This window comes from Musca vetustissima, unplaced genomic scaffold (assembly GCF_032173495.1).
Source record: "Musca vetustissima isolate MV318-11 ecotype Yass unplaced genomic scaffold, APGP_CSIRO_Mvet_v1 utg10349, whole genome shotgun sequence".
Classification (NCBI taxonomy): domain Eukaryota; kingdom Metazoa; phylum Arthropoda; class Insecta; order Diptera; family Muscidae; genus Musca; species Musca vetustissima.
In genome coordinates, this window is record NW_026879760.1 from 234565 (window position 1) to 260906 (window position 26342).

The 26342-nt window shown below is 35.2% G+C and overlaps 2 protein-coding genes across 2 annotated transcripts in view; one reads left to right on the forward strand and one right to left on the reverse strand.

Moving 5' to 3' along the window:
• The window catches only part of LOC133324881 (large ribosomal subunit protein uL13m), a 111058-nt gene that overhangs the window by 83420 nt on the left and 1296 nt on the right, over positions 1-26342 (forward strand). The gene's annotated exons all lie outside the window — the stretch shown is intronic.
• The window catches only part of LOC133324879 (protein cappuccino), a gene marked incomplete at its 5' end in the record, with an annotated part of 43242 nt that continues 17558 nt past the window's right edge, over positions 659-26342 (reverse strand). Inside the window, 5 exons of the mRNA XM_061533706.1 lie at positions 659-786; positions 1305-1602; positions 1673-2671; positions 2743-3622; positions 22191-22360. Of these exons, the coding sequence (XP_061389690.1) occupies positions 684-786; positions 1305-1602; positions 1673-2671; positions 2743-3622; positions 22191-22360 (2450 nt within the window). The remainder of the gene's footprint in view (positions 787-1304; positions 1603-1672; positions 2672-2742; positions 3623-22190; positions 22361-26342) is intronic.

Below are 26342 nucleotides of genomic sequence, written 5' to 3' on the forward strand. Positions count from 1 at the left end.
TGATCTCTTATCGTATATGTATTTACTATTATTTTTCGTTTTATTTTCACAAATTAACAACCCTTTTTTAAGTGCTATGAAACAATGAAGTTAATCCCATAAGGATGAGGATATGAGCCCATTCTGAGCATGGTTCTTCTTCTTTTTCACTTCACAACTTCATATGAGTACAATAGATCACACGTACGCCTATACATAAATACAAAATGTTTGTCAAATCAAGAAAAAAAAAAACATTCAAAATCAACATATAATTTTGTAGTATAGTCCCACCATCCTTTCACCTGATTAAAGTACGCACAACTATAAGGAATATTTGTGCTAAACCATTCACTGCAATCCACATATCCACTTAGAACTTATTACACGATTCAGTTATTATTACTATCTAAATATTTAAATCTAACTGTTTTTTACCGAATAAAAATTTTGATTTAGAAAAAAATTGATATATACTTAAACAATAATAACGCAGTTCAGTAATCAGTACTCGGTACTACAAAAAAGTGTGCATTTCCGTTCACTTCATTTTGATTGTAAGGCAATTGTTAAATTAAGTTTGTTGTTCCTTTTGTAACTACTGGCTAGGTGTAGGTCTATTTGAATATAATTAAGAATATTGATGATTATAGTTAATATCGGTATGTAGGCAATTTTTAGGAAAATAACATCAACAGCTTCGTCTATTTTTTGTTGAGACGTAATATACGCTCCTTGAGGCCTCCGGGTTTCACTTTTGTAGTTTTGACAGTTTTGCGCGATTGTACATCCTTGGATTTCTTCAATCTGAAATGAAAGAAATATAAAGATAAGACATTACAAAAATATATTGTTGATAATTTTTGTGTTTGTGCTATATAAAAATACTGACTAAACTGATCCCTTAAAATATAATTTTATAAAAATTTAACTACAGATTATATTTAAATTAGAACTTCATCTACCTTATTAAATATGACCGTAATCGGGTATATTAACATCATAAAAGTAATTATTGACCATAATTTCTTTAAAGTTTTAGAAATATATAGGTCAAAAAATCTTCAGCATTTGTATTTTTCAAGAGTCCGCGAGGCAAAAAATAAAACAATTGTAAATAAAATCGGCAGTATCTAAACATTTCTTGTCTGCAATCAGTGGTAATTATATACGCTAATTATATCTAAATGTTAATAGATCCTAATATTCTCATATTCAATACAATTTTATAGAGATCTACTTAAGTAGGAGGGCACTTAGTGTTTAGCCCTGCCGAACATAATATATAACAACATTTAATACATATGTATATACAAACTACTTACAATTCATTCCATAATATAGCAATTTCCTTCTTCATTATATCCTTAAAATCGTTTGTAAAATTGGTCCAATTTTCAAAAAATGTTTTGGGCGTACACGATTCGATTGTGCCAGTTTTCGGTGCATAATGATAGAATTTCATAGTTTCCACAAATATATCACGACAATCGTCGAGTTCCTTGTACAGCTTTTCGACGACTTTTGTTGCATGTTCAATGAATTCTTCCATTTTCGATTTGAATGGTTCCATATTTTGGGGCGTAGAATTTGAGATGACTTTTTCGGTAATGGCTTTAGTCGCTACAGAAAATAAATCACAAATAAACGAAATTAATAATATTCCACTAAAAATGCTAAATTTTGTACTTACATTTAAGTTGTCGATTCAATTCGGATATCTGCCTTTTAACCTCATCAAAGTCTACCTGACTAGCGCGCTCCACATCCGATGGTTCTGGAATGGGTAATGGGATCTCCAACAGCTGTACACCTTCCTTCCGTTTGCGACTGATATAGGTCCGCACAATGAAATGCAATAACGTGGTATGGGACTCTTTTGATTTGACATCTTTCAGTTTGCCTAAAATTTCCAAAGTGAAACCATCAGCCTGTCCTCGTTGGCGATTGCCGCCATTCATATAATTGCCCAGCGTTAAGATGATGGCGAAGAGCAATTTCAATTCTTCACTTTCCATTAGGAATTGCGATAAATGCAAAACAACTTCCAGTTTCCGTTCAATGAGAGTGGCACATTCCTCAAACTCAGCCATAAACACTATGCAGGATATACGTTCGGTTGACATGGATATTTGTGAGATTTTCAGCAGAAATTGTTCGGGATAATCTAGGGGGATATCACTTTGCGCTGCCTCCTTTATTAGCTCCAATTCTTCATTTGTGGCCTTTATGTTCATAATTTGCTGCAATGTTTCCAGGCTCACAACTGAGGTATCCACGTGATAGATGGCATGCTCAATTTCGCAAAAGTCAACATGGGAACTGCGCGATATGATGCCCACATTTTGAGATCTCTTACTGTCCAGCACCTTTGTGTGTCTCACACGTACTTCAGTCTTAACTTTCGGCTTGCTTACCGGCACAACAGCTTCACGTGAAAATAGCTCGGTGAATTCGTCGATATTATCCAGACTTGTTTCATCGATTTCCTGCCAGATCTCTTTCGTTGACTGGGGCTTATTGGGAGCGACCGGTGGATCATCGGGGGAACTGGATGGGCTGGAATCTGCCTCATCTGAGCCAGAACCTGAAAAAGGCAGAGCCGGTTTGGGCGGTGGCGGTTGCGTCACAATACGAGTCCAGTAGAGAGGTTTCATGGGTTTGGGTGGATTAACGGCAGTCTTTCGTAGCGCTATATGATGGGTAGTTAGAGGAATTACTGATAGTTAGTTTAGATAGGGATCTTTGGGGAGGAATACTTACTGTTTGCTTGATTGAACCAGCCTCCTTCGGTAGGGTTGGGTAGTGGAGCGGGTGTTGATGGAGTTTTGGGTGGACCGGGCGGTGGTGGTGGAGGAGTTCCACCGGCTGAGGTGTTGTGATTATTTGCGTTAGGAATAGTTGAATTAAGGCAAGGAGGAGCAGGAGGTGGTGGCGGAGGTGGTAGGCCAGGCCCTGAAGGAGGTGGTGGAGGAGGGGGTGGTAAAGATGTACCAGGCGGCGGAGGTGGTGGAGGCGGAGCCGGTGTGGATGGAGACATAGGAATTGATGGTGGTGGCGGAGGAGGTGGCGGTACCATTGACGAACTGCCAGATTCTGTTTTACTATTCGCCTTTTCAATTTCTTCCAGAGAAACTTGAATTTCTTTTTCACATGTTAAATCATCTTCCCTCGTATCCCTTTTACATTTACTACATACAAATTGGCCATTTTCTTCACCGTCATCAGTTTGTACACCAACTTCCTGTAAACTGCCAATTTCTATGCCCGAACTACCTTCGCTAACATTCACATTCTTGTCGTATTGATAGACGGTTGTTTCGCTGGCATTTAGTAGTTCCGTGAGTTGAATGCACCGTTTTGAGGGTTTTCTCAGCGGTTCACCCGCTGCCAGGAGATCATTAACGACGACATGAACTTCGGCTATTGTCGAGCAACTCAATAGCCTCTTTCTGAGGAGCTGTTGAAACCCGATTTCTCTTTCAGGTTGTGGTGTATCGACTTGTATGCTCTTCGGCACGCGAGTTATGCCAGCTGGTGTGCTACAGTATGGCCAAACGCTGACCTTATCCAGTTTCCCTGGAGTGTGTGGTTGGGAAGTTGTTGGAGCTTCGGTGTGAGTCCATTGGTACATGTGAAAGGGCTGTGAAGACACAGGGGTAATTAATTAAAATATTGTATTGAATTTAATAACTATCAAGAAAAAATATACCAAATTGCAATAAATCTAATTTAAAATTGTTCATTACGATAACACATTACGTTGGCGGTAAAACATCTATTATTTTTTTATTGTCAAAAATATCATAATTATTCTCAAACTTATTATCGTTGTCATCTTCATGATGTTAACTACTCCACATGTTATTTGTAGACTGGATGATGTTTCCCAATTTTCCGTTGTCACTGTTATGATTCTAATATTGCACCAATCGGGGCCAATAATCATAACAATTATGAATGTTTCACAAGAAATTAACATTAAGCTTTATTGGCTGTGGTAAAATGCCATGCCAAAGCCCCCTCCTCGTCTTAGTTACAGAGACAATTTCACATCTCCATAACTTCCGTGAATCGTTCGAGGATAATTTCAATGATGCATAGACGAAAAGAAAGAAATCAGCAGAGCGGGAGTGAAGTTTGGCATTAAAGTATAAATGAACAAAGTTTTGTTTATGGCTGTTTGATTTTTTATCCTCTCCAAATCCTGTGATGATGATGATGCTGCTACGGCTGATGATGACAATGAACAAAGACGAGGACGAGGACGAAGACGACGACAAAGACAATGTTGTCTGAGATGTTTTTATTGCCTTGCCGTTGAGAGGGGAAGACATTGGGTGTAGAGAGAAGTGATTCTAATGTTTGTGATTCGGCAAACATATGTTTCAATAAGTCAATTTCAAGAGGGGGCGATAATACTAACGGGAATATGGAATATGTTTGTCATTTCAGAGTATTGATACTGGATTATTATTGTTAGTTATTGTGTGATTGTGTATGATAGTTAGAAAACTTTTGTCAAATAATACGTACTTTAACCATTATGATGATGTGAAATAATTTTAAGATAACTAAAGATATTTGTAGATAATATTTTTAGTTCCATTTAAACGCCATTCCAAAATTGCAATTTGAAATCCATGAAATAGATTTTCATTGACATTTTTGTTCATATTTGTATATAAAATTAATGAAATTCAATTATATATTGAACTAGCAAGGTACCCGCCACTTCATATGCGGAAAGGGAATAAAAAAATATTTCATATGGAAATCGTGAATACCGTATAATTAGTTGTACTATAGTTCTGAATTCCACCTCTATTCCTACATTTAATATCAAGTTTATTACCATTAATTACTCTTCATACACATAAGCACTATTTTCCGAAATCCACACTTTAGCAAAAACGTACAGGTTCCACATGTAATTCCATTTAGAACTTTTCGAACACCCGTTGGTCCTTTTTTCTAACTCTCTGTCAATGACCAACATTCTAAATTTTAGGTTTCCAGCTCTCTCCGTTACCCAAATTCAAATTATTCCAAATTTAGTGAATTTTCTATTCTATTTACTATTGGTGCACATAAATTCGAGTTTCCAAAGTTGTCTCCATAGCTCAATACTACACTTCAACAGTAATTTAAGTTCCAAATCCCAAGATTCAACCAAATCCAAGTTGTTTTAAATTTAGTACCATATTGTAATTCTTATACTCATAGGTAAGAATGTCTAAAACTACATCAATCCTACACTTTAAAAGTAATCTTACTTCCACCAAAGTCCGAACTGTTCCAAATTTAGTGATTTTCGTACTCATAAGTACAAATTTCCAAATGTACCTCAATCCTTCTTTCAAATAGTCCAAATTTAAGAATTCCAGCTCTGTGTGAAACCATTCCGCACTTTTCGTACCCATATACCAAACCAATCTCAATATTCCAAACTTTCTTTCAATCGTAAGTCCAAATTTAAGAATTTCAACTCTATCTGTTCACTAAACTGTACCATATTTGGTACCATTCTGTACTTTTCCTGCACTCCCAGAGTAACCTAAGTTGCAACTTTCAGGATTCGAGTTCTACCCATTCACCAAAGTCCAAATTGTACCAAATTTTTTGGTTGTCGTACCCAAAGTACAAATTTCCAGAAATACCTCAGTCATGCACTCCAATAACAATCTTATGTCCACATTTAATGATTCCAGCTCTATTCGTTCACCAACATCCAAATTGTACCATTTATTACTTTTCGTAGACGTAAGTATGAGTTTCTAAAACTGCCTCAATTTTCCACTGAAACAGTAATTTTATTCATTAATTTCAGGATAACAGCCCTGTCTCTTCACATAGATCCAAATTGTACCATATTTAGTACTTTTCGTACTCATGAGTTCGAATTTCCAACACTGTCTCAATCCTTTGCTATAAAAGTAATTTTATTTTCAAATCCAACCATCTCAAATCTAAATTGTAGTAAACTTAGCACCATTTAGTACACATAATTACGTATTTTTAAAACTACGTCCTCTACCTCATCCTACACTCCAAATATTAGGATTCCCGCTCACACAAAACGAATTGTACCATATTTAGTACCAATTAGGTCTTCTCGTATCCATAAATACGAAATTCCAATACTTCCTTAATCTTGTTATTTTATTTCCAAATTTACGTTTACTATCTATATCCGTTAATTCAAATTGTACCAAATTTGTTTTCCATTTAGTACACATAATGACGAATTTTAAAAAATTACCAACATATCTCAATTCTGCACTCAAACAGTAATATTAAATCAAAATTTCAGAATACAGCCCTATCCGTTCACACATTTGTAAGCTTTTCGGTACCATTTAGTACTTTTTGTTTCTATAATTAAAAATTTCGGGAGTCCAGCTCTATCCGTTCACACGTAATCAAGTTGTACCAAATATAGTACTATTTAGTACACATAGGTCTATGCTTCCATATCTCAGTTCTATATTCAAACATCAACCATTAGTCCAAATTATGGGTTTCTCTCCGTTCACCCAAATCCATCTAGTGCCGTTTAGTACTTTTAGTACACATAAATACGAGTTTCCAAAGATGTCTCTCTTCAACAGAAATCTTAATTCCAAATTTCAGGTTTTCAGTTCTATCCTTTCAGGCAAAATCCAAATTGTACTAAATTTAGTACCATATAGTACCTTTCGTACCAATAACTACGAATTTCATAATCTACCTCAGTTCTACACTCCAACAGTCGTTTTAATTCCCAATTTGAAGACTTCAGCTCTATCTGTTCACCTAAATCTAACTTCCACCAAATTTAGTACCATTTAGTACTTTTCGTACAAATAGGTACGATTTTTAAAGCTAATTCCGATTATCAAGATTCCATCTCTACACACTCAACTGAATGTAAATAGTACGAAATGTAGTACCATTTTTCAGTTTTTATACACATAAATACGAATGTCTTAAACCATTTCCATACATCAACACCACTTCCCCACCTGTATTCCATTTAAAATGTCAAGATTCCAGCTATATATGTTCAATAGTACCTTTCGTACCAATAACTACGAATTTCATAATCTACCTCAGTTCTACACTCCAACAGTCGTTTTAATTCCCAATTTGAAGACTTCAGCTCTATCTGTTCACATAATTCTAACTTCCACCAAATTTAGTACCATTTAGTACTTTTCGTACAAATAGGTAGGGGAGAGGGGGGCACCTTTGAACGTGGGGCACCTTTGAACAGCGCCCATAAAATCTTGGTTTAATATTTTTCCGACCCGCAACCACATTTTTGTATATGGCAATCTTGTTCTCTATATGCGTAAACCACTTTGGCTTGCTTTTTCAGTTGTCGAAAAATTGTGCATGGGTGACCATGTTTTCTCAGTGTCATTGTAAACTTTTATTCATTTAGTTGTAAGGGCGCAGGAAGAATTCTGTGATAGTTTTCTTTCGTCAAACAAATTTTTTGCATTCCAACAATCATTTCAAACATAACTAATGTAATTTCTTTCATATATATTTAAAACAAAAAAAGTTATTTTAAATTTGCGTAAAATGCCATGGGTGGGGCACCTTTGAACATGCCCATTAAGCTCGAGTAAAAAAAGGAGTTTTTAACTTTTGGCTTCGATTTCTCAAAATTTCAAATGGGCTAATAAGATTACGAAATTAACTGTATTTTTCATCATATTAATTTTTGTTTTTAAGTCATTTTATGTTTTAATAACTTTTGATCTAAATTTTGAAAATTTTTTATATATTTTTTAATGAATTCATGCATTTCTGATATGTATAAATAAAATGCATACATATTTGAACATAAACACTGTAAAAAACCACGTCGTTCAAAAATGCCAACCTCTGTTCAAAGCTGCCCTGGGGGGCAGTTTTGAACACTTTGAGTTCGTCCATTAAAACAGTAATAAAATATATTTATAAAGCTTATAGTATGTCATATGTATATTCATTTTAAAGGTTACATATGTACCTATTAGTTAAAATTTATAAGAAACCAAAAATTATAAAATAAAAAATTTTATAAGGCTTGAAAGCAAAAAGTGTTCAAAGGTGCCTCCTCTCCCCTACGATTTTTAAAGCTAAGTCCGATTATCAAGATTCCATCTCTACACACTCAACTGAATGTAAATAGTACGAAATGTAGTACCATTTTACACTTTTTTACACATAAATCCGAATGTCTTAAACCATATCCGTACATCAACACCACTTCCCCACCTGTATTCCATTTAAAATGTCAAGATTCCAGCTATATATGTTCAATATATATACAATAGGAACTAAATTCAGTAAAGTTTAGTACCTTTAGTACACTTATAGGTCGAATTTACAAAAACCCTTTTGCACATCTTTCTAACTTTCCATCAGTGACCAACATTTCAAATTTCAGAATTCTAGCTCTTCCAGTTCGCTAATAAAAAGGGTACTATATTTGGTACATTTTAGTACTTTTCGTACCCTTCTACTTCTAACAAAACTTCCTGCATACCCCGATCTTACACCCCCATAATGATTCCAAATTCAAATTTAAATGTACCAAATTTTGTACACAGTAGTACGAATTTCCAATACTTCTTACTGAACCCACACCCCACAGTTATCCTAAATCCAAGTTTCAGAATTCCAACTCTATCGGTTCATCCACAATTCAATTTGTACCAAATTTAGTACACTGTAGTATGAATTTCCAAAACTTCCTACTTAACCCAAGCCTACACTTCACAATGATCCTAATTCCAAGTTTCAGAATTCCAACGCTATCGGTTCACTCACAATTCAAATTGTACCAAATTTAGTACACAGTAGTATGAATTTCCAAAACCTCCTACATACCCTAACCCTACAACCCCACAGTGATCCTAAATCCAAGTATCAGGATTCCAATACTATCGGTTCGCCCACAAGTCAAATTGTACCACATTTAGTACACAGTAGTACGAATTTCCAAAACCTCCTACTTACCCCAAACCTACAACCCCACAGTGATCCTAAATCCAAGTATCAGGATTCCAATACTATCGGTTCGCCCACAATTCAAATTGTACCACATTTAGAACACAGTAGTACCAATTACCAAAACATCCTACACAACCCAATCCTACACCCCTACAGTGATCCTAAATCCAAGTTTCAGGATTCCAACTCTATCGGTTCACCCTCAATTCAAATTGTACCAAATTTAGTACATAGTAGTACCAATTTCCAAAACTTTCTACATACCCTTATCCTACACCCCCACAGTGATCCTAAATCCAAGTTTCAGGATTCCAACTCTATCGGTTCATTCACAATTCAATTTGTACTAAATTTAGTACACTGTAGTACGAATTTCCAAAACTTCCTACAGACCCCGATCCTACACCACCACAGTGATCCTAACTCAAAGTTTCAGGATTCCAGCTCTATCGGTTCACCCACAATTCAAATTGTACCAAATTTAGTACATAGTAGAACCAATTTCCAAAACTTCCTACATACCCCAATCCTACACCCCCACAGTGATCCTAAATCCAAGTTTCAGGATTCCAACTCTATCAGTTCACCTACAGTTCAAATTGTACGATATTTAGTACTCAGTAGTACGAATTTTGAACTTCTTACTTAACCCAAACAGAGATGCTAAATCCAAGTTTCAGGATTACAACTCTTTCGGTTTACTCACAATTCAAATTGTACCAAATTTAGTACACAGTAGTACGAATTTCCAAAACGTCCCACTTAACCCAAACTTTCACCCCAGAGTGATCCTAAATCCAAGCTTTAGGATTCCAACTCTATCGGTTCACCCACAATTCAAATTGAACCAAATTTAGTACACATTAGTAAAAATTTTTAAAACTTCCTACATATCTCGATCTTACACCCCAGCAGTGATCCTGACTCCAACTTTCATGATTCTAGCTCTATTGGTTCGCATAAAATTCAAATTGTACCAAATTTAGTAACTTTTAGTACCCATGAATATAAATTACTGAAACTGAGTAAAAAAAATCCAAAACTACGTATATTCCTAGAGATGGGCAGTGGGTAAATACCCAAAGGGTAAATACCCGGTAAATTGGGTAAATACCCATTTGCGGGTATTTATTTGGGTATTTACTATATTGACTCGGTAATACGACATCTTACACCCTATTTCCGGGTTTCTGTTATCAAATCGATTTAGAAAGGATAGTTTTACGACACTTCAAAGTCGTGGGTAAATACTTGGGTAAATACCCGAGTTTTTACCCAAAAATTGGGTATAAATAGAGATGGTATTTACCGGGTAGTTTTTACCGGTAATACAAAAATTGGGTATACTTTAAAGGCGTGGGTAAATACCCGAGTTTTTACCCAAAAATTGGGTATAAACTCATTAACTGCCGAACCACTTGACGGCCAAAATTTTGCATACGTATTTTTAATGTCAAAACAACTATAGATTTGATATAGCCCCCATATAACCATATCTCCCGATTTAAGGTATTTTTTTGTCTATTAAACACATTTTACAACCAAATTGGCTGTAATTTGGCACAGAGTGTTCTTTTTGAGTACAAAATGTCCATACAAAGGTACGCTATTTTGAGTATTTACCCAAAAATTCGGTATAAACTCATTAACTGCCGAACCACTTGACATAGGCGGCCAAAATTTTGCAAACATATTTTTAATGTCAAAGCAAATATAGAAATCTAACATAGGGTCCCTGGGTCCAAGTTTTGATATAATCCCATATAACAGTATCTCCCGATTTAAGGTACTTATTGTCTATTAGACACATTTTACAACCAAATTGGCTGTAATTTGGCACAGAGTGTTCTTTTTGAATACCAAATGTCCATGAAAAAATTTATTTATGTAGGTCCACGTTTACTGGTAGCCCCCATACAAAGGTACCCCTATTTTGAGTATTTACCCAAAAATTGGGTATAAACTCATTAACTGCCGAACCACTTGACATAGGCGGGCAAAATTTTGCATACGTATTTTCAATTTGGTTGTAAAATGTGTCTAGTAGACAAACAAGTGAAAAAGCGGTAAGTTCGGCCGGGCCGAACTTTGGATACCCTCCACCATAGTTATATTGACAGGTACTAGAAATGAAAATATAGGGAACATACCAAAAAGTGGACCTATACCGACATTTCTAAAAACGGATTATGGAAACCATAATAAAATTTTTAGAAATTTTTAAAGGATAATTATACCCCCAGCCCTATGGCTAATGAGGGTGTATACACTTTACACGGTGAAAATGTGCCTCATCGAAATATTGGTTGTAGACCCCATGTTTCTTTGGACCAAATTCGTTTCAGAAAATTTAGATTTCATCCGAACTTTGCATCTCGTATGACTCATACGAGATGCAAAGGTGAAAAGAAATGACACTCTGTACACCAAACAGTATATGTTAATCGCCTATGCCGATGACATAGAAATAATCGGTCGAACATTGCGAACGGTAACAGCCACCTTTAAACGAATTGAGAAGGAGTCTACCAAAGTGGGACCGGCAGTATATAGCGAGAAGACCAAACTGATGGTAGCAACGCACAAGACGTCCAGTAGACTCGGACAAACTGTGGAACTTGAAATCTACAACTTTGAGGTAGCCAAAGATTTCATCTTCCTAGGTAGCACCATAAACAAAACAGGTGGCATCAGTTTTAGAGATACGTAGTAAGACCAAACTCACATTCGAGCTGCAGCGACTACGGTGGCTAGGTCATGTTGTGTGAATGGCATATAAAAACGAGCCAAATGATGGCTCACACCGAAGGGAAAGGCCACGAATTCGATGGAAAAATCAAGTAGAAGATAACTCTTCGAAACATGATTTTTCAAAATAGAAAAGCTGTGCACAAGACCGACGCGCTTGGAAATTTTTTTAGCTCGGCTTATGGAAGAACTGTTTTGTCTAGAGACAGCTAAGTAAGTAAAATTAGGATATTTTGAATGTCCGCCATCTAACCGAATTTGTGGGTGGCAAATAATAGCTGAGTCAGTTTTCTCGATATTTGGTAACAATTGTTACCAAATGTTATTGGATGTTTTCTGTTTACATAAAAGTCCATTAAAAGAGAGCGAACAGAGAGAGCTAGCTTGACAGTTATACGCTGAGAACTTACTGAAAGTTATTGGGTAAATATCTTGCAGTAAGATATATTCGTCACAATTCGATGTATTTCAATCTGCCGTTAATTTTACGGCTTACTCTCTAAAATAGGACTTAATGAGAAAATATTACTGGATATGTAACCAGACACATCTAATTTTTCAGATGCTTTTTAATTTGGGTTTCCATTTTTATTGAAAAACAACTTTGAAGAAGTTCAGCATTATCTAGTTGTCAGAAGAAATTCCGAGAAATGGACGAACATTGTGCCCTGTTTGAAGGTGACTATTTTCCCTGTATTCCAGGGAATCCTCCTTTAAATTACTTTAATATGAAACTTATTGAAATTGAAATACAAATTTAATTATTTCCATTAAAGTCTATTTTGAAATTATGAATTCTGTTTAAATTGCGGAATACACTTAACCCTACTACCAAATAACTTTGGGAAGACATTCGAGGACACAATTACAATAAAAATATATCAGAAACAAATATTTGGGTAAACTGTACTTATTTGTCTTATCAACTTCATAAAAATGCCATAAAATGACGAGGAAAGCTAACTTTGAATGTTTGCACAAATCGACAGACTCACATACGCGGATACATGCACACCCTTACATACATACATATGTATGTGTCCTATTTGTCATATTCTAATCAACAAAACCTTGGGTAATAAAAAATAACTGTTATAGGATTTTAACATTGCCCAAAGATGCTTTTATCATATTTAATGATGACCCCGCAGCGTTTACTTCTAATTTGCTGCCATTGACCTTTGACTGAAAGTTGTTGAAAGTCTCAACAAGTGTTGTGGATGGATGGCAGTAATAGCGACATCCATTCGCGAAGGCATGGCAGGGTGCGTGCCTTATTCCGCATACTTCGAGAGTATCACAACTATTCCATCGCACATCTCACGTTATCCTTTTAACGTTCATTTAACACACCACAAAATGCAACTGTCACTTAAACAAATCCAAATCCAGAGTAAGCGTTAATGTTTAGTGGTTGACACAGCAGATTCAGTACCGCAGAGGCATCCAGTCATAACCATCATGCCATAAAAAATTATACAAACTTTTTTTTTTGGTAGGGATTGCAAATTTGAAGATATTGGAAACATATAGATCTCTTTAGTATTAAACAAAATGTGAGGCTTTGGGACTAAAACGATGATAAATATTGATTATTACATAGGCATGGTGGCAACCAAGAGGTAGGAAAATTTTGAAATTCATTTTACGAACGAATTTTGGACAAAGGTTTAGACCCTATGAACTCCAAAAAAGGCGATTGAAGGACTTCAGCAATTGTGAACTAGGAGTTGAATATCAGACCAAATGACGTTCGATAAGCAGTTGAAAGGTCATGTTGATCGTAGAGTGAGGTAGGGAGTTTTCCAATAGACATAGGCGACCGAAGGAATAAAATGGGAGTATTGTTGATTGTCTATGACTAGAATTAATTTCCAATAGAACACATGTACCCACCCCTAGAAGAAAATATGAGAGAAGGGTAGGTTTGACCGGGTGAAATATTTTATACCCTACACCATAGATAATCATTCAAAATTCCTTAAATCGGTTGAGACCTTTATAGGTTTATGTTTGAGAAAAACTAGGTTGGAAAACAAGGCTAGGTACTTCCACATACCATAAATTAAGGAGGAGAATGTGCAGCTATATTGACAATTTTCTGAAATGTTTTTCACTCACCAATAATTTGGAATGCTAATTACAGACACTTCGTGGGAAAATGTGGCTAAAACCTTCCAAGTATCGAAAATGGTTCTGGATTTGTATATGGTGGGTATGACAAAACATGGACCTGTAGGAAAATTTCTGCAAAGAAGTCACGAACCTGGAATGCCAAATTACAGCCCATTCGGTAAGAAAGTGAGGCAAAAATCATGAAAATTCTGATATATCCCATCCTATAGTTATTTCAACGAATATTTCTGCTCCACTTCATGGTGGTGGATGTACAAAGGAGACAATTAATTAATAGGCCTATCTAATTTTCATTATGGTCTTACCAAGAATATGTCACCTCATTTTGGAACAGTTAGAAGTAGAAAAGATTAATATCTGTATGATCTGATGTTGCCTCTGGAAGTTAGTCCCTGCTCACACTAAATCTACGGAATCTGGCAAGGCAAAAACTAAGAAGGGGTGGAGGAATTAGTATAACACTTCCCTTTTTGCGCCAGTTAGAATATTTCTGACTAGCACAAATTAAATACGCCTGACTTGGTGAAATTTCTCAACACATCAGTAGTGATGGTGCATTAATAGTCACAATGATTTCAGACATTAGTTGAGACAAAGAAAAAAAAAACATTAATGTTGGAAGAAAGTAAATTTTAATGGAAGTGATTTTGGGTTCAGATGCAAATCTTTGTTTTCTAGAAAATTTTAACAAAACATATTACGTTATATATTCTATCATGTTTCAGGGAACAAAGCTACAAACAAAATTAATACCACTTAACAATATTTTGGCAGCTAATCAATCCCAAAAATTATAATATCTCACTATAAGGTAAAATGGACTTATACCACTTTCAAAATAAACAACTCATATGGTCTGTGGTAGCAACTATCCACTGCCAATTTTTAAGAATCTCCCAAATCCCACTCGTATAAAAATCGACAACCCTATTTATCCTTATATTGTCAACATTATCGTCAAAGCAGTGTTCATCACTGCCAACTTTTACTACAGCCGGCTGTTGTTACTGCTGCTCTTTTTGTTTTGTTTCTTTTATTGTTTGGTGTTGGCGTTCGTTGTTGGCTAAAAGTTGACATGTTGAATAGCTAACTCTCTCGCTCTCTCTCTTACCAGCTATTTCTCTTAAATCCACTTGAACTGTTTTAATGAAAAAACTTTTCGATATTTTTGCATTATCTGTGATGAGTGTTTAAAAAGAGTTTCCTCCGTTTAGTGGATCAATGAGGATTAGTTTTGATAGCACAAAACTTTGCCATAATCATCATTGGCGTCATTAGACTCATTCGCATAATTTTGTTGCTGTATTACTTTGGCTGGAGTTGTTTTGAATCTTTTTTTTTGTGCCCAGGGAAAAGGAGTTAAAAATTGTTGTTGTTGGGAATTTGTGTGTTTTTGTTGCAGAGACAATTTTTGCATATTTTTATGCCGATGAATCTTCAGTTAAGTGAAAAAATGTGATGATAATAGAATTTGATTGTCCACAGAGGTTAAATTTCATCACCCTTTCCATTATGTCCAATTGATTTCTATTTCTATGAGGTTTAACGATTTCAGTTAACGGTTCATTGACTGTGTATATTGTCCAGGCAGTCAGTTATTTGACCAGCCAATTTAATATCCGTTTCCGCACACACGCACGCAAACACACGACAAAAGTTTATTATGGACACACACACATACATACGTATTCGCACACATCCACTCTTTTGACTAAAAGTAATATCCATTTTGAATGAAGAATAAAATGCGGTGGGAATGTGTTGAACTCTCAAAAAGTTTTAGTGGTTTCTGTTGTTTGTGGTTGTCCAGTTTACAAGAAAACTTTGCAAAATTTGACAGTATTTGGCTATAGGAATAGGGATGGTAAATCGCATTCCCTTTGGGGGTAATGGTTATTTTGTGAATGTTACATGAAGCCCACAGGAAACTGATAAATAATATAGTGCAGAGGTACCTTGTATATATGCAAGAAGTGTAGCTGAAATTTAAGCTATATCCCATTACTAATGAAAATTAATAAAAAAATCGTTAAGTTAGGCCGAAATTTTTATACCCTGCACCGTTTAAAACACTTAAAATCCAGGAGAAAACGAAATATCAAACAATAGGCCCACAAGTTGGAAAATTGACTGGGACTGTCTTGGGTCAATATAAATACTTCAAATCCAAACATAAATCCCAAATATAAAATTACAGCCTTTTTGACAAAAAACACTGCCTAAAATTCCGAAATTGGTTGCTACCATAAAAAGTTAGCCCATATTTATAATTTTTAGAAGGAGGAGTTGCTAGCATAAGCATATAATTACATCTCTACTTTTATGGAATAACACGCGCACCGGACGGCATAACGATTATTACGTGGATAGTTGTACAATTATGGTGTCTGGGTCAAAATTTGATGACATCTGCGACAGCTACCTCACGGACATAGCATAGTTTTTCCAGATGAGGAATATGGGAATATCCGCCACTAAGACAAGCCCTCACTCACAGATGCGGCTACTTCTCAATGTACCCATAATTCGGACCACTAATTTATTCAAGGTTCTAGAGGCCCCATTCGATAGCCAGTAGAAGTCGTCCGCACATGCCGCAGCTATTTGAGATAAGTTCGGGAACAAGGTTCTGAAGTCACTAGACGACAGTACTTGGGGATCTGATAAAGAAACCCTGCTGACAACCTACATGGTGATAGGCCGGTCTCTGGTATACTATGCCACTCCAGTGTGTTCCGCTAGCATATGTGCAACACAATGAATCCTGCCAGAATGCCTCAGGTTGTCTCCTCATAACTCCAATAGTTAACAGGAGAATATGTTGTCGTTGCAATATCTGATTTGGTATTTCAAGCGCAATTTGAGCTACCATCTGTTTTTTAGGCATCCACCACCCAATCAAGTCAGGAATGATCTTCTTGTTGTGGAGAGATACAGCCTCTAGATCAACAGACCTACCAAGTGGGATTGAATCATATTCACACTGATACAGTTGAGGAAGCAATTCGAGAATACTTTCGGTGAATACAATCATCGGAGAAAACACGCTACCGATAGCAGCATATCGCGGCAAACCTGAGTGGTTTTGATACAACTGAGATATGGGTGTTATAGCAGCCCCAATTCTTTTAGGCGATTAATTGATTGCATGGTCGATAATATCTGTCCGGCATGCTAACAATTTTTGAATGGAACATATATATGGAAGCTATAGCTAAATCGGAAATACTAATCGGTCTTTCGGCCAAAAATCGATGATCTGTTATGTTTCATCGCAAAATACACATAGTCAAAATTAACTATATTATTTTATGTTTGAAATGCAAGAAATAATTTTAAATAATAAATAATTTTAATTACATGTTTTTAGTTTTTTTTTTTAAATCTGAAACTCCATTTGTACGTCAACAGTTTTTGCATCCTACACTGTTGAAAGTTATTACCCACATAAAAATAAACTTCAAACTTTTATTGAAACACTTGTCGGCGAGAGAAAAAAGAAATATTTCGTTCTGCTAAATGAAATTTAATGTCGTTAACCCCATGTTTGACCAACATTTTTAGTTGCACCCAAGCCGAGAGGTGTCATGCAAATCCATAAAAGATTATGCTCAAGATATTTTTTGTTTTTCTTTTTTTTACTTTCTGTGGGTTTTTTGGTAATTTCGAGAGAAGGAAAATTGCGTAGGAGATGTTCTTAAATTTGTGAGAGTGTGCAATTTATTTATTAAATAGAAATACAAATCTTTAGAAAACTATGGCTGAAAGAAATAAGCGTAAATAGTAAGGAAAGGAATAAAGTCGGACTCGTTCGACTATGTGATATCTTACACCACTTTAGATATAACAAGAGGTGATTTAATAATCTTATTTTTACAGATAATAAATTATATTTGTTTGATGAGTTAGGATCAAATTATATATGGAAGCCATGCTTAAATTTGAACCGATTTAAAGTACCCTTGACTAGCGTCATTCTACACATAATTAGAAAGTATATGCCAAATTTCATCTCCATCGGACAAAAGTAGGGTATTTGGAAAAACATTTATATGAAATCTGTCAAAATTGTGTAAAAATTTTAAACTTGGACCTCCACAAACCCGAAATTCAAAATTACTGCCACTTTGACGGAAAACTTCTGCTAAAACCTTTCAACTAACGAAGAAAATCGAAAGGGGCCTATATAATGTCAAAATGTGGAACTATATTGAAAATATTTTTATCAACCTCTAAAAACTTGGAACGCCGAGTTAAAATGTTTTGTTGGAGCATACGCATAGGATCATGGAAATACTGAAAAGTGGAGTGTGGAAATGGGACTTATGATAAATATTATAAACAAGGACATTCTTCCACAGACAAGTATATTATATTTTTTGGACAAATCCAAAGGATCTTCTTCTAGAGAAGATAAAATATTCTTCTTCATCCAACAATCTAAAAAAGACCAAATGTTCTTGTGAAATAGAAAACAAAAGGGTAATCTTTCATAGGTAACCAAAGTGTCATCTTCCATAGATGACCAATGTTAGTAAATTTTCAAATCAAGTTTTCCTTAACACACTTGTTCCATTTTGTTCGCATGACGCAAAACATATCACATTCGTATTGAACACATTCCCTTTTCGCCCTTTCTCTTAGAATTATTTCTAAGATTGATCAAAAAACGGTCATTCAATTGATTTCAAATTGCACCACAATCCATCAATGGCCAACGATTTCATTAATGGCCTATTACAACGAAATAAAGATTTACAACAACAATTTATAACATTACAAAAATGGACTTCGAATCCTTAAAATTGTTTGCCTTTCAAAGGGCCGTCGTTACGCCGTTAAAGCTATAAATGCACTGGAAAATGAATAAAATTGAATTACAAACATTTATAACTGTTTTCATAGCCTCTTCTTCCTCTTCTTCTTCTGTGTTTTGTTCGCATTCACACTCACATCAATCCACTGGTGTCACAACGGCACCCGAACCGACGGATACACTTTACAAACGCAGCAATGACTGATCGTTTTGATGCGGACATAGACTCCAAGTTTCTTGGCTAATGACACAGTCATTTTAAATCTCCACGAAGTCGTACTATTCATTTCCGGTTTGTTCGCATCCTTTAGTCGGTTATTGCATAATTTCCGTTTGATGAAACATATTTAGCTCTTTGCCGTTTGTCCCTCGTGTCGCGCTAGAAGCCTTTCGTAATATTCCAGCAGCGGCAGCAGTAACAACGAAATTAAGATACAGGACGGACCAGTCAACTCTGACAATTGGCAGCAATGAAAGCATGCAACGAATGCGTTTTGTTCTCTTTTTTGTGTAACTGGCCTTATGTGGTGCATCGTTTTTTTTGTTTTGTTTGGTTTTTTTTGTTGCCCCGAATGACAAAAAGAGTCACTGAGTCCATAATGCAGTTTGGTCTGTCCATTGCCTCTGGTTATGGGTTGAAGTGTCGCTCCGATTTTTTATTTCTTGTTTTGTTAAACGCAGCATATAAAAGATTCCGTTCCTTTATTTTTGTCATGAAAATCAATTTGAAAAGGAAATTAAAAGGGAAGCATTTCAAATTGCTGACAATAAAATTGACGAAGAAGAAGACGTTGTTGACGATGAAAATCAAATATGGAAAGAGAATTTTTTATTAATAGAAAAAATGTTGGACATTTTTGAAATGCATTATAATAATAATTATAATAATTTTTGGACAAAAATCAGAATTGTTAATTTATTCTCATCATCGAAAATGTATGTTAAATTTTATATGAAGGTTATTTTGCCTAATATAAAAACATACATTTGGAAGATTGTTTAAAAAATGTGTCATCATTTGAAAATTTTCTATTAAAGGAAATGTTTCATGTTTTAAGGAATCATCTGAAAAAAGACCTATGCTTCATGCTCTTCTACACATACTTTAAAAAACATGGAATAATGTGACATTTTTCTGATCTTGTATATGTAAATTTTCAAGAAAATGTTCATGTTTTCGTTAAAATAAATGCTCATGCTCTTCTACAAATACTTTAAAAAACACATTTGTGACTTTCATAAGAATAATATCTGGTCTTATATTTAAGCTGGGTCTAGAAGGGATATCCAAAGCATTTTTGTGATACCCGTACCTCTGTAATAATAGTTTTTAGTTTTCCATATGAAGTAGTTTTGTATTCTGTAAAAAGAAAGTTGGGTTCCTTTTTCGGCATTCTTCAAGAATACATTTTGGTCTTCCATAAGAATACCTTTTGTTCTTCTTTTAGATGCCATTTGGATTATAGACGATCCATATCATTCGATATCCCATAAGAAGGTTTTTTTGGTCTTCTATAGGTAGAAAATGTCATATGCTAATAGAAGACGACTTGGCATTCAATTTGAAAATCTTCTGTGGAAATAATCCTTCTACAGTGATATCTGATATTTTATAAATCTGAAGATCCATCATAATGGACTTTGCGATTGTCTCTGTTGAAAGTTCTTCTGTTTTTATATAGAATACCCATAGGCCTTTGGAAACTTGATATTCTCAGTAGTATCCCGTTTAGATTTTATATTGGCTTTTTCGACAGATATACATACGAGGAAAGTTCTTAGTCAGCACAAAAAGCGCGGTATACACAGAAAAAAGTTAAGTGTTTTGGAAACTTCCATCTCTGTTATGAACACATGTTTAATTTTGTTTTGATCTGGCAACTCCTTCAGATATAAACAGGTGCTCAAAAAAGACTCATTCGCAATTGTTTTTTACAATGAAAGTATGCATTTCTAATTCTTCCATGGCAAAAAATTGCGGATGCGACTTTTTTGAACACCTATTTCTATATGAAGCAGGCAAGATGGAGGCAAGACGATGTGTACCTTCCCATCGCATATAAAGTGCTATCTAGCGGGCTGTGTGAACAATTGAAGCCAATGATCAATTACATTAATGGACCATACCATATCCACCATCGACCAAATTTTTATACTGCGCCAAATCCAGGAAAAGACCCACGTCGTCAAATATAAAGCCGCATTCGATATCCCTATCCGCTTTAAAGCCATGTCTGCATTCGTGTAAATAAATACGGAAAAGATTTCTCATAGCCCTTCAATACCGAACAAGGGTTCAGCCAAGGTGACAGCCGATTGTGTGACCTTTTTAACATCCTGGGTTATACGAGATGCAAAGGTGAACAGAAAAGGCACCAAACAACACATATTACTCGCCTACGATGACATCCACATAATTGGTTGAACATTGCGAGCATAGTCAGACGTATCGAGCTGCAACGACCGTGGTGGTTATGCCATGTTGTGCGAACGGATGAATATGCTACAGCTCAAAATGCATATAAAACCGAGCCTACTGATGGTTCACGCCGATGGAGAAGATGGAAGGATGAAGCGGATGATAACATATCGAAACGTGGCCTTTCGAATTTGAAAAACTGCACACAAGATCGATCCGCCTGGAAATCTTTTCTAAACACGGCTTATTGAACAAATGTTCTGTCGCGAGCCATCTAAGTAAGTAAGTTCAATCGAAGAGTTGATCATCTTCGGAGAGGTGGCAGAAGTAGTTAGCCATCGTAGGATTTAATTTTACGATTTGCAAAGTTTGAATCAAATTAGACTTTCCATTATCCTGATGTTGAATAAACAAATTTTCAAAATTTTGGAACATTGTGGGGGTAATAAACATTTTTGCTGCTTAAATTATAAATTATGTTTAGCAAAATGTTGATCATGAACTTGAGCAATGTTTGGAAGAAATATTACGATACGCAAAGTTTGAATGAAATAGGTTACACCTTTCGAGAGCTATCGTGTGCGCCACAAAATTAAGACCAATTTTTTTTTTTGCCATATGGCTGGGGTTAAAAAACTGTAAGGCGTTTCAAAAGTATTTTTTTGGTTTTATGCAAATTTTCCCGAATCCTAGTTGCAAATTCCAATTTTTCAGCTTTTCATATTTTAGAGTTGCAAATGTTCTTGAATACATTGAAACCTTTTTATTTGGCATGTAACCTTCATTACCACCACACTGTCACTATGTAGATATATCATAAAATCTTAATATTCTATTATAAACATTCAACGCTGACTATTATTAATGAATGAATCAAAAATTAACGTATTTTTATGTTCTATTTTACACTTCATTTTCAATGGCGGTAATACCCTGCCGCCATCCGTGCAACGTTAACATTTAACTGCTTGGCCGTAAACTGATGGTGGTGCTGTGCATCGTTTTAATGTTGACATTTAATTATCATACAACCTACCAACCAACCAACCCAACAATGTTTGGGTTTGGGTTGCATCAAACAATATTGCATTTTTAAAGACTTACACTGAATGCATCCAAATCGGCATCCCGCCGCTCCGATATTTGCTTGAGCACGCCCACATTGATTAAATTGTTGCAATACTGCAGTGTCAGTGTGTTGATGTCCTGTTCGCTGAGATGGCCATTGCCATTGTTCTGCAGTGATGATATGAACCATTTCATGAGCATTTGACCTGGAATTGAAAGAAGTAGATAGTTGAAAAGAAGAATAAAAAACATTAGAAGATAGTAACGACGGATGGATGAATGATTAACATTGTCGGAATCGGGTGATGGCCTTACTTAACTTGAAAGGTTCACAGAATAGAAACAAAACGTCCATCATTGTTGTTGTTGTCGAGATTTGCAGATGAAATGAAGTGAAATGATAATGATCAATGAAGGGAGTGTGAATGACTGACTGGCTGACTGAAAGACTGGCGAGTACTGAAATGAATGTGGTCTTCATTTCGTTCTGGCTGCATAATCGTTGTGTGTGTGTTTTTGTGTGTTTCTATGGAATTATTGGTGAGGGGAAGTGCAAGTATTTTTAGAATATTGATTTTATTTTCGAGAGCGAGTGTTAGTTGTAGCTGAGGCACCCTACATGTAGGTCAATATATGTTAGATGATAAACAGAAAAAAACATGATTTATTAGATGTAAGTGTGAAATATGCTCAAAAAGATGAACAGAAAAAAAGGCATTCAAATGGATATTCGGTATATGTAATTTTAGTTGTATCCCATTAGTTAACAACCTGCTGCATGCTTTATAAAAATATAGCGCCCACAACAAAGTCGTATAGACTCCATGTATCCATGTTGTCATTTGTTTTAACGTCAAAATGACACTACAACGGCAGGAAATAAATTTAAATTCAATTTTGTCGTGTGTATGTATTATTTGTTGATAGAGTGGGTGGGAAATTTGGTACGGCATGCGTGCATCTTAGAGATATCGACATCAGAGATGGAAAAATAAAGTACTGTATAATCATAATTTAGTTACTGGCGATTCATGGATATATGCTAAGGGACCAGAAAAAATAGAAATCGACTTTTTAGGTCATTGCAGATGGGCCAAATACAACGAAAGTTGTACGTTGAAGATTTTATTCGTCGTTTCATTGTCAAAAGTGGTCGGTGGTCTGTTCCGTTTGAGAAACGTGGTGGGTCAATTTTGAGTGGTACATCACAATTATGTTGTTTAAACTTTTCGGAAGAAGCCTAAAGCGAAAAATGGCTATGCGATCTCTCCCACAGAAGCTCAAAACGGTACAGCCAACCATTGATATTTTTATTCCCACACACAATTTGTTGACTCCGTGGTCAACAATTTTCTTCGGCAGAAGATTTCAAAATTATGTTTTGGTGATGGAAAATCAATAAAATTTCCACCATACTTAAGTTTGAGAAAATATTATGTGCGATTTTGTTGGAGAAGTACGAAAGGGTCTTGAACAAGTGTTGTTAATAAATTACAATGTACATCAGATACTCCATTCCTTTAAATAGAATTTTAATGGTTCGAATCTACACTAATAAATCCAAAATTTATGAAAATGTCGATAAGATATAGCCGATTTATTGTGTCAGCATCAAGTGACGTCTAAAGGGCTTCTCAAACTTTAAACGCGTTAAAAATGGTGGCACGATAACTCAAAAACTAATAACCCAATCGATTCCAAATTTTTAAACGTTTCTCAGTGTTACACAAACTAGGATAAAAATGAAGAACTTCCTTATTTTTTAACTTAGTTTTTGGTCAAAAATCGGCGATTTTCCAAAAATATTTTTTCAAAGGTCCGCCATTTTGTTAATTTTAGAGCGAAGTCAATAATCCAAGTTCATACGAGATCGAATGTACTCTTTCTAACACCGTTGGAATTTTCGATTCCGAGTTCCATTGAGGAAATCGGCCATCAAAAATAAGGACTTTTCTTTAGTTACAAAAACAACAACAACACAATTTTTTTGAAAAATATTTTTCTTCTCCTTTACATCTTCAAATATATATATGCAAAGTTACATACCTTAACAAGCGTTGGTATTGATTTACCAGCCCTTTGAAAATCTTGAAAAATGAAAATCGAGAATGGGTGGGGTTCCCTTAACAGAAAAAATAGGATGGATCGAATATCCATCTGCGAAGCCTTGGCCAAACGGAATGAGATAGATCCATTTCTTAAACGGATGGTGACTGGAGATGAGAAATGGGTCACATACGATAACACTGTGCGAAAAGCGGGGAAGCACGTCAAACGGTGGCCAAATCAGTTCTGCTATGCATTTGGTGGGACTGGAAGGGAATTATATATTAAGAGATCAAACTCTACTGTCAGCAACTGGACCGTTCAAAGATAACAACTGACTAGAAATAGACCAGAATTGGCCAACAGGAGAGGTGTCGTGTTCTACCAGGACAACGCTAGGCCACACACATCTACAGTGACTCGCCAGAAACTTCGGGAGCTTGGTTGGGAAGTTTTAATGCATCCGAATTACAGTCCGGACTGGCACTGGGAAGCGATTATCATCTTTTTCTTGAATTCCCAAAATTTCTTTAATGACAAAAATTTTGTATCTAGGGAGGATTGTGAAAATCGAAAATCGGCAACAATTCACAAATCGGACATTCCGAAGCATGTTAAATAAAGTTCTATAGTTCATATAATAATAATGAGAGTTTTTTAAAATGTCATGTCTAAAAGGTTAGACATGTTATTTGGTGTCTTTTTCAATTTTTAATTAAATTTAAAAAAAAAATTAAAAACAACGTCGAATCTCGTATGGTTATCACACGGAAACCAAAGACAATCACCCCTATGCAAACGTCCAGAAGAGCCCACACCGATAAAAGGTATTTATACCATTCACCACTCTGTGGTACAGGGTATTGCGCCTTTGTGTTTGTAACAGGCAAAAATAATCGAGATAGACCCATGGCTCTATTTGAGGATATGCATAGAATTGGCACGAAATTTTGCACAATGAACTATAGTCGGCCCCGTCCGACTTTACTACTTTCCTTACTGGTTTATTTATATATTTATTATGTTGGTCATTCTGTTTTGTTTTTTTAATATGTTGCTTTGGCTATATGCAGTTTGCAGAATATTGGAACATACACACCACCCGATATTCCGAATTTAAGGGATTAAGTCACATGTTTACATCGAATTGAGTACAATTTGTTATTTTGGTTTTAAAAGCTACGAGGCGAGAATTAAAAAAATGATCAATGTTAGTGAAATTGTATATAATTTGTTCTTTTTTGAGCCGAGTTGGCCTGTTTGTAATATTCAAGGGTGTATATTTCTCTCTAGATATGAGTGTCAATATAAATTCTTATATAAAGAAATGTTTCTACATCTAAATATGTTCAAGAATACAGGAATTCTTCCTGAAATCCTGTTAGTAATCCTCACTGATTTTTGTTATAAATGGTTTACTTATTTAATAAATTGTGAATTTCATATAAAAATGAAGAAACTTTATATATTGTATAATTATTCTTATTATTTCAAAAAATCACACCTCAATTTTTTCTCCAAAAATTTCCCAATTTATTAAATTAGAAGCAACGTCGAGGATTTTACTGACTTTATTTCTTAGATTGGTTATAATCAACTATAACAAGTAAATAAAAATAAAATCCCCCTTACTGCCAGAAAACAAACATCTGTTGATGAAGTATTCCATAAAAATTGGTTACGCCATGAGTCAGCGTCAAAATAGAAAAAAAAATGTGACAATGGTCATAACGTCCACAACAAAGCCAACAAGTGTAAATAAAAAATATAAAAACAAATATTTAGTTACTGAAGCGGTCTTTCTAATTCGTTTGTTTGACTACTACATAAGACCACTTATGATCGACATTGAACGGTTTGGCTATTGCGCTACACTAAATTCAAACCATATTCACATAAATTGTGTTTTTGAAAATTATCCTAAGGTAACTGATTAGGGCATGTTGGGATATCTGATATCTTATAAAATTTTGTTAAAACAAAAAACCCGTTAAAGTTATTACAAAATTTCCAAAAATATAAATAAATAATTTTTGAAGTTATTTATAATAAGATTTTAAAATTCTTTCATTACTATATCAGTGGAAGTATGGAAGTTTTAACATTTCTTTTGTAGGGTATTAGAAGACAATAGTGTTTATC